Source organism: Electrophorus electricus, chromosome 10 (assembly GCF_013358815.1).
Source record: "Electrophorus electricus isolate fEleEle1 chromosome 10, fEleEle1.pri, whole genome shotgun sequence".
Lineage (NCBI taxonomy): Eukaryota > Metazoa > Chordata > Actinopteri > Gymnotiformes > Gymnotidae > Electrophorus > Electrophorus electricus.
This window is the reverse complement of record NC_049544.1, coordinates 2810001-2820000: the sequence shown is the minus strand read 5'-3', so window position 1 is coordinate 2820000 and position 10000 is coordinate 2810001. Positions and strand designations below refer to the sequence as shown.

General features: G+C 43.7%; 1 protein-coding gene across 7 annotated transcripts in view; it reads left to right on the top strand.

The window, feature by feature from the left end:
* pou2f2a (POU class 2 homeobox 2a) overlaps window positions 1-10000 on the top strand; it is a 38346-nt gene that overhangs the window by 16925 nt on the left and 11421 nt on the right. For 3 of the 7 annotated variants that reach the window (XM_027019448.2, XM_035530952.1, XM_027019452.2), the window contains exons 1-4: window positions 4576-4846; window positions 9473-9541; window positions 9795-9829; window positions 9910-9969. In XM_027019448.2, the coding sequence (XP_026875249.1) occupies window positions 4792-4846; window positions 9473-9541; window positions 9795-9829; window positions 9910-9969 (219 nt within the window). In that variant the 5' untranslated portion in view covers window positions 4576-4791. Of the gene's footprint in view, window positions 1-4575; window positions 4847-4912; window positions 4969-9472; window positions 9542-9794; window positions 9830-9909; window positions 9970-10000 lie in introns of those variants that run through there. The other 4 variants (XM_027019446.2, XM_035530951.1, XM_035530955.1 and 1 more) reach the window with 2 other exon arrangements.

Below are 10000 nucleotides of genomic sequence, written 5' to 3'. Positions count from 1 at the left end.
GTAGGATGGGCTGAACGCTGGTAGAGGGAATGGGCCGATCCGAGAGGAGGAGGGCGTGCCAGGCGTGAGGGAGCAAGGGATTATGGGGGAAGATTTATAGCACGAGAGGGGGAATTGGAATATTGATGTGGGGTGTGTGGATGTGGGGGGGGTGGGCGGGGTCAGCATTCACCTCAGAGAAGGGGGGGTGAAAGAGTGTGTGTGTGTGTGTGTGTGTGTGTGTGTGTGTGAACATATGGGTGTGTGGGGTTTGTTCCAGTGCTCCACAATAGTTTTTTTTTTTTTTTTTTTTTTTTAGTGACAGCTCAAAGTAATGTGTCACTCAGACACTGTGCTGCCATAAACTTAATAACATTTCCACCTCAGCCCCCTAAAACAACATTTTGTATGTGTGGGTTAGTATGTGAAAGAGAGAGAGAGAGAGAGAGAGAGTTCGCATCTTCACATAAACTCCTTCACCTCCCCAGTTTCTTTCTCCTATGCTCTCTCTCTCTCTCTCTCTCTCTCTGTCTCTCTCTCTCTCTCTCTCTCTCTCACTCTCCCTAGTCCGAGCTCTCATTCTCCCCTTTATTGGAAAAAGATGGGGTGAATCCTTCATCTCTCCCTTTAATTCCCCTCTTTTATTGCACTGTAACAGTGTGCCTTGATGCGTCCCCATCTTCCTCTTCTCACTTCCTCACTTCCTCTTTCTCTTTCTCTTCCTCTCTCTCTCTCTCTCCCCCCCCTTTCTTCTTCTCATCTTTTCCCATTCTCTCCTTGGTCCCCCCCTCAGATGACCCAAGGGTCATGAATGTGTTTATGCGAAGTTGCACAAGTACGTGAATATATTTCACTCTGCAACACTTTACTTTCTCTCTCTCTCTTTATTTTCTGCCTTCCTGTCTTCTCCATTGTTCTTCTTTCTCTCAGCCTTTTTCTTCGTTTGCTTGCTTTTCATCGATTAAAGTGCAGTAAGGCATCAGGGTGAGACCGCGCGTGTCAAGACAAGGCAATAAAAGCGCATCCTTTCATTCAGCCGCGCGCCCTAATTCCGAGATTATTGCACGACACGCGCCTCAGAGCAACACAGCGCGCGTGTTATTAGTCGTCTCTTTCCCTCTTCCACTTCTCTTTACAGCCGCTTATTTCTTTTCGTGCTCGTGTATTTTCTTCTTCTGTTCTCTTTCATTTTCCTTTGTTTTCTTCTTTTCTGGTCTGTATCCGTCATCGGTCCTTATTTCCCGTCTCGCTCTCCCCGTGCAGTAATATTAGCAACGATAAAAGCAGCTGTGCGCGTGCGTGCGCCCCCCCCCGCGTGATTATTGTCGTGTCGGGAGTCAGAGAAATCGATCGATACAGAAATATGAGCCGCTGTGTCAGAAACAATAACCACATATTCCCCTGGCGCGTGCGCACCACACACACTTAAGGAAAAAAGAAAAAGGTACAATTGTATTATGTATGCTCGCCATCCTTTCAGCGCATACAAAGGCACACATTTCAAAATGTGGAACTTATCACCCTCATTCCTTAAACCATCTCCCTGTTTGCCACATGGGTAAATACACACACACACACTCACACACACACACGCACACGCGCACACACGCGCGCACACACACGCACGCACACACACACACACACACACACACACACACACACACACACACACACCAGAGACCTTTCACTTCTGTTGCTTGGCAACGCAGCCCAGGTTCCAATCATGGTGCAGAGCAATGTCCAGTGATGTCACAGATTCTGCTGACCAGCAGCTTGGGGTGTGTGTGTGTGTGTGTGTGTGTGTGTAAAATATAATTTTTCTGTTCGTGTGTATGTACATGTGTGTATACATGGGGAGTTAACATGACCTTAAAAGGTGAAATAAATACCAATTGATGTGCAAATGAAGGGAGAGAGGAACGGATTCTGTATGCAGAAAAAAACTCTGCCAAGAACCCACGTGTAAGTGACTGGCTCTACATCTACAAGTATATAGATATCCATTCAAGCAGCCTTTAAACACACACACACATACACACACACAACCATGTAGAGGTGTGAGCGCATAAAGATTGATGGCTCTCGTGAGGCCTGTTCACCTCCCTCTAAACAGACGGCTGATCAGATAAATGAGGAGAGGAGAAGAAAGGAAAAGAGATGAGGGGAGGGCAGAGGAGGCGAAGAAGAGAAGGAAGGAGAGGAGAGGAGAAAAGGAGCCAGACATGTAGAGGAGGACAGGAAAGCAGAGCAGAAGAGAAAATGAAACAGGCTGGAAAAGGATGTTTGTCGTGATTCACTTTCATGCGATGAATAGAGACTGCTGAGTCTATGGGTCAACACACCAAAACAGATTTTCACTACTACTGCACAGTAGCATTATGGGGGTGGTGTTTCCATGGAGACCAAGACATTTTGTTGTCAAGGCAACATAATGACCTCCAATCATGGTGACATACATGCTACGCCCCTTCTCGACCCCAGTCCTGTCTGTCCACGAGTCTGACCTCTGAGGTCATGAACTTCATCACGCCACCCCCCACAACACATATCCAGACAAACCGCTTGTCCGTTGACCATGAACCTGACACACACACACACACACACACACACACACACACACACAAAGGGAAATTTACACTGCCTGTAAACAAAATGATCAGTCTGACCCAAAATCAGTAATTATCGATGCTAGAAAATAAGCCTGACACCTACATGCTGAAATTTACCTACATGCTGAAATGCTCACAGCAGAATAATTAAATAGTGTGTATGTCCACACCAGTAGTGTCACAGTTTTGTGAGCTTGTGAGTTCTTGTCCCCAGTAAAAGGAAAATATAAATAGTCTCACTGTGGGAGGAAACGTCCACTTATATCAGCACTGAGGTTTAACTTTGGATGTGGTTCCGTTCTCGGCACAGTGCAGTGTAACTACTAGCTCAGTACTCAAGCCATAAACACATTGATAAGTAAAGTTTAAGCAGTGTGTACATGAGAATTAGAATAAGGCTCAGAACTGGGACCAGTTATTGTATAGATTGGGTTTGAAATTCTTGTTCTCCATTTAAAAAAATAAAAAAGTAAGTCCATGACTTCGCGATGTTTTTTTTTTTAACAGGTTAGCGAATGTTGCCCCCATCTGACGAAAATGCAGTATTGCATGAAGGCAGCGCCTCCATTTGCAGTCGTGGCCCTGTCTCTGAACTGTACAACTGAACTTCAGATGGAAATTGACTAAAATCATAAAAAATACAATATTACAATACTTTCATGCATTTTTAAATTATTCATTATTTATACTAATATTTAAATTTTTTTTTAAACAATACTGAATATTTAGCGTGTATGTCATATCATATTGATCAGCTTTTTGGGGAAAGTCACAGAGGCAAATGTCAGGCGGGATGGATGAGTTGGATTTACAGTCGTTCTCTTGTTTTTCATTTGGGCAGCAGTCAGGGTGTTTTTTAGGGGTGAGATCCACATTCAGTCTGAATATTCATGACGGCTGCTAAAAATATTAAACATAAACAAATGATACCAAAAGCCTCCTAAGGAAAAATCTAACAAAAAACTGAAAATCTAAATAATATAACACTCCATTTCATTTTCAGCAGCTACATTGTATTGTTTCATTAGTTATTAATATCTGTCAAGATATTAAAATAGACTATTATTTTTGGTCTCAGGGCTGTATTTCAATACTTATTGACATGACCAGCAGTTTTTCACTAACAACCTATTAGCTGTAATGTTTAAAATAAATAATCGTGAAAATATTCACAATTTAAGCATATGTATTTTCCCACTTACCTCTTGGCTGTTAATCCTGAATGTATAAGCAAGAATATTTGTAAACATATAAAGTGAAATACTTTAATGAAGGACATTAGTTCCTAAATGCCTATTAACCTTCAAAGGCTGCGGTTATTTTGTTGTTTTTCTCAACTGCAGATGTTCTAACTGAGAGGTGAGTCACAGTTCATAGTGGAAAGACGAAGTCAGAGATGGAAAGCAACATGCTCATTCTTACTGCTTAGACTGAGGTTTGCGTGTCATGTGGTGTCATGGCCAGCGATGTACAGTAGCGATACAGGGTGACAAAGATACCTGAGTAAGTGTGAGCGAGTGTGAGCATGTGCGTGTGTACATGTGCGCATGTGCTTTCACCACATGGCTCGTGACTGGCTCTTTCCAGTAGCCCCACAGCACTTTCCAGTGGTAAACCTCTCCCCCATTTCATCCGATCACCTCATCCTCTCGTCAGCATAGCCCTCCCACTCCCCGACTCCTCTCACCTCTCTCTCTCTCTCTCTCTCTCTCTCTCTGTCGAACGCCATGCTGCCCACCGCTCTGTGCTTGTTTACTTCCTTCTCGCCTTTCGCTCTCTTCTGTTTCTCGTCTCGTGCTTCCGTCTCCCCCCCCCTCCCCACTCCCTCCCCCCCCCCCTCGCGCAAATGTCCTCCGTTTCGGCGAGGCCGCGTCCGCCGCTGACCACGGCGCTGTGGAAGGCCCCGGGTTCAGGAAGTGAGCGGAGAGTGGGGGAGGAGGCGCGTGGGCGGTCACAGTGGAGAGAAGGAGCTGGAGGGGGGAGGCAGTGAAGGAGGAGAGGGAGGGAGGAATGGGGTGAGATTTCTGAACGCCCCCCTCATCCCCTCCACAACCTTATCGGTTTGTTCCTCCTTATTGGCCGCACGCTGACAGGGGCAGAGAGAGTCAGAGAGAGTGAAAGAGCACAGTGTGTGAATGTTGAGACAGAGAAACAGAAGAGGAGTGAAAAGGGAAGAATAGAGACAAGCGCACGTGTAGTTATCATGACAAAGACAGGTCCTATAGCAGCTATGGACTACTCCCCTCTGTGGTTGCCAGGTATGTGTATGGACTTCCTCTTTGGTTGCCAGGTTAGTCTCTTGGTCCAGTAATGCTAAGGCTGGATGGGGTGTGGAAAGAGCACATGGCACCTGCTGCTCTGAGTCTAACAAGCTTGACAGGTAATGACCAACTCTTTAGAGTTCATCAAATAATCATAGTTATTTCTAAATAGCAGGGGACAGGAGAGCACACAAGTATGTTCGTGTGTGTGATGTGTGCGTGTCTAAACATACAATGCAAATATAAAAGTAAATGTGATCAGAGGCCTGAACCTAAACTAGATATAATTAGTCTTTATTTCACATTTCGGGTGGAGTCATTTATTGCATGACTTGTAACATTTATGTCAGCCCTGGTCCCCACAGTATGATTGGGTATGATTGTTCAGTTGTTAAGTACCATCTTTAGAGAGTTGAGTATCATAGTGTGTGTTGGGACAGTAAGTTCAGTGTGTCAGTGAGTGTTCTGGATGCTGTTTTAGCCTAATAATGGACAAGGGACATCTTCCCTACAACATCAGAGACTTGTTTATTTCTGCACCGCTCACTGTTTTAGGAGGGTGAAAAGGTGAAAATGATTGCCATGTATAAATATTAGACTCCCCAAAAACCAGTTAACATATGAAAGAATATTTGAGACATTTTAATTACATGCATTAACCTTTTTTACATGCATTTAACCTTTTTTAAAAAATCATTTCTCTGCCTTTATACTGCTGTGATGGGGGGGAAGCCATGTTATGTGTGTGAGTGAGTGACAGAGGTGTGTGTGTGTGTGTGTGTATATATTTTGGGAGTGTTTATTCAGCTTTGTCGTATTGTATGATGACAGTGGCCGTGGTAGCTCAGTGGGTAAGGTACTTGACTTGCATTTGGATGATTGCTGGTTCAAGCCCTGCCACTGTTGGGCCCCTGAGTAAGACTCTTAACCCTCAATTGCTCAAGTTGTACTCAGTCATAGTTATAAGTCACTTTGGATAGAAATCAGCTAAATGCTGTGAAAGCGTAGTGTCTTTAGCCCATGTTTTGTCCCGCGGCTTAACCCTGTGTGCCACCTGCACTTTGGCCATGAGTTTGGGAATGATTATCTGCTATGGCAGTTGTAAGTTAACACAATATTAGGATGTGAGCATGTTACATGTTTGTGAAGAGAAGGGGATCTCGTTGTCTCTCCATCCTCACCTCCAGTCGAGAGTTCATTCCAGATGGCAGATCATGACAGCACCAGCCTGGTAGACTGAGTAATACAACATTTACACTTAGCTGAATACAACTTGAGCAACTGAGGGTTAAGGGTCTTGCTCAGGTGCCCAACAGTAGCAATTTGGCAGTGAGGGGACTTGAATCAGCAATCTTCCAATTACAAGTCAAGTACCTCAACCACTGAGCTACCACTGCCCCTTATGACATCACAGTCATGGTTTGATCTGCTTCCTTACTGTGAATGTGTTTTTTTGTTTTGTTTAAAAGTATATTAGAATTTAAGAATTACCATGTTAAACACTAATCTATATATTATTAACAACACGCAACATATACTTTGATTTACTGTTCAGCATGAACCTGTGACAAGTACCAGTAACATGCATGCACACGCACACGCACACACACACACACACACACACACACACACACACACACACACACACACACACACAAACACGCATAAAAAGGACATTGATATTGTGGAACAATGTAACCTTACAGGACTTTCTCAGAGAGGTCACAGGAGTTCTGTGATGGAGTCCTAATTTGTACAGGAAAAATTGAAGTTTTTTTTTGGCATTATGTAGGTTGTGTGTGTGTGTGTGTGTGTGTGTGTTTGTGTGTGTGTGTGTGTGTGTGTGTGTGTGTGTGTGTGTGTGTGTGCGCGTGTGCATGTCTGTGTGTGTTTATACTGCATAAGAGGTGGAACAGGACTTATGGGAGCATATAACACATTGTGTGTGTGTGTGTGTGTGTGCGTGTGCGTGCATGTGTGTATGAGTAAGTGATTATTAATAGCCATTCTGACAGTAAGGGTTTGGTTTAGCACATTGTGCTCACCCAGTCTAAGGGGAAATAGAAAAGGAAGTGAGAGGCATGCTTTAGCCCTTACACACACACACACACGCACACACCAGCTTCATCATCGATAATACACTCCTCTTACACTCCATATGAAACTCTATTCCCCAATCACTGTCATAAAACCCCCACTCTTTAATATATCTAAACGCCACACACATCCAATAGAGCTATTTAGCACACAGATAAATGAACGTATCCTTTGTTAATTGTTCATTATTAATTGTAAATTATCATGCAGTTTAAAAATGAAAGACCGTAAAATGCAAGGCCCACAGCTGGCAAGCCTGAATGAGATTTGGGTCAGATGTGTTCAGGGCCAGCAACACTGGATTTGTCTGACTTTTCAAAGCAAGAAAGCAGCTGTCGCACATGCATTAATCTGTCATCTCCATGTGTCTGTCACGCTTACTAATAACAACACAACAACAAAAACAGAACCTGTTGCAGCTTGAGAATATTTGCCAAAGTTAACTCCGTGCGTGTGTGTATGTGTGTGTGTATCTTCTCAGAGTACGGTACAGGGGTTTTCCATTCTGCCTCCACTTCTCTCCCAGTCCAGTGTGGGGCCATGCTGGAAAACCAGAGCTTCTTAGGGGCTTCTCTCACTTGCTAGGGGCTTTAGGATGGTGACAAACATACAGTGGCAGTGATATAACCGCAGTCCGTCCACATATGTGCTCCTGTGTAGCGTCATTACCACACCATCAATGCTTTCAGAGTTTCACATCGTTCACATCGTTTCTGGAGGAAATAAAACCCCCTTCATCAGGTTCACCCTGATGACCAGGTAGTGAGTGAGTTCCATGTCCTCCTGGTGTGACCTAGTGCCATTGTGGGTATTACTGGTCTGTTAAACAGGGATTGATGGTGAACTGGGAAACAGACTGGGACGTAGAGGGGCTGAAGGGTAATCGTGGGGGGAGGGGGGCGCTTAATATGCAGGTGGCCGATATAATTAGTCAGTCGTTGGGCTTATTTGCATATGTTTCACAAAAGGGAAGTGAGTGTGTCTGTATGAGAGAGTGTGTGAGATGCAAGCATGAGTATGAAAGTGTTTTTATTTCAGAGTAACATTATCTTTATTCTTTTGTCCTGATGTGCACATTTTTGTGTGTGTGTGTGTGTGTGTGTGTGCATGTGCAGTCCAGAGTTTCCGTCCTTGACCCTCTGAGTGAATGTTATGTTTCTATAATGGTAGCGTATGGCTTACAGCCGCGGTTATTCATTTTATTGCAGTGGTTTCATGCAGTTGGTTTTAAAACGTCACATCATTTTGTGTGGAGTTTGTCTCAGTACCAGGAGCTCTCCAAATGTCCCCGGGGCCTTAACACAGGCTGAGAGCAGGCAAGAGGTCTTAAGGTGATATAAAAAGTACCATAGAGTGGAAATTTGAGTGCATGGACTCCAGGACCCACTGAGCACTGTGTGTGTGTGTGTGTGTGTGTGTGTGTGCGCATGCATATGTGTAAGTGTAAATGTGTTTGTATGTTTTTCTGTAGAAATGTTCATTCATATGTAGTAAAAATGTATAAAATACATAATATGTTACAGTTCATATGTATTTGCATGTGGCTTTGTGTGTGTGTGACTGTGTGTGTGTGTCCGTGCATGAGTGTGTCCTGGCGTGTGTGTGTGCATATGTGTAAGCATACGTGTGTGTGTGTGTGTGTGTGGCTTTACTTTTTTCGATTAACTATTCCCAATTTTGTGCAAGTTTGCACTAGATTGGCTCCTCCACAGGGACAACCCGGGAGGCTCTTCTACAACGGTGTACAGGAAACGGACATCACATCGGCCTATTAGGCATTACGAACAGGGAACTACTGGGCAGTTTCCTAACATATGACACCTGTATGATCTTTTCCCTAAAGACCCAATAGTGCATCGTTTTTTTGGGGGGGGGTTTGGGTTTTGACCACATATGTTCACCTACTGCAAATGTGCTCGGCTCAGTCTGGTGAGAGATCTGGTGAGATCTGTGAGATCTGGTGAGATCTTGTGGTCATTCGACATTTAACTACGTGTGCTTGACGGTCACCACAAATCCCATCATGCTTTTATTCTGGAGTTGTAGAGTTTGTTGTACGCTGTGTTTCTCTGCTCTAAGCATGCATCTCTAAGTTCATTCCTGCATGTTAGTAGAGGAGTGTGTGATATGTTGGGGCATCTCAGGATTTTGGTGTTTGTTTTTGAGTCATGTTTCTGATAGGCACTTTGCGCCAGCCTCAGCAAACGTCAGAAATTTGGAACTCACAGAACTCTGGTGCCGTTTTCTCGTCCGGGTTTGTCTCATTTTTCTTCCCCATTCTGAAAAATGAAAAATCACAGATTGAATTTTTTTACTTTTGCAACTCAAGATGGCCTGGAGTTTCTCTTTCCTTTTCGAAACTCGGTCTTCATGTTTTTAACTCTTCTTTCTCTTTCATCTCTGTGTTTCACCCCTGGAATGTGTTACATACTCCTCCAAACCTTGTCTTTGCCAAGCTGTGATGTGTGTGTGTGTGTGTGTGTGTGTGTGTGTGTGTGTGTGTGTGTGTGCGTGTATCTCTTACAGATATCAGAATGTCAAAGCCAGTAGAGGTTGAAAATCCAGCGGCAGACTCTCCAATGGAGAATACTGGAGGTATGGTTGTGTGTGTGTGTGTGTGTGTGCGCGCGTGCATGCTTGTGAATGTGCTAAATGATCATGAAAGATAAAGTCTTGTATTTTTTGTAAACAAAATGGGTTAAGATACATTTTTGTTTGGTAGGGATTAACTTTAGTTGACCTTAATAACATTTAACATTACATATTAATACAATTATTGTATTGCATGTTATAGTTACAGTTACCATAATAAAACCACACACACACTTACTCTGTGTCTCTGTCTTAGATTCAGAAAGGAATGGCTCAGACTCCAGTAATCAGGTATGTTATTCTCTTAAAGCAGCAGTGCTTCCATTATCTTTCTGGTTTTTCACTCGGCTAATTGGTTTCCCTCCCAATAGATTCAGCCAATCAAAACCAACCCCTTCTCCCTATCTCTTCCGCTGTGTGGCAGCACCAAGGTGAATGGCTACTGCTCCTGGTATTTGAAGT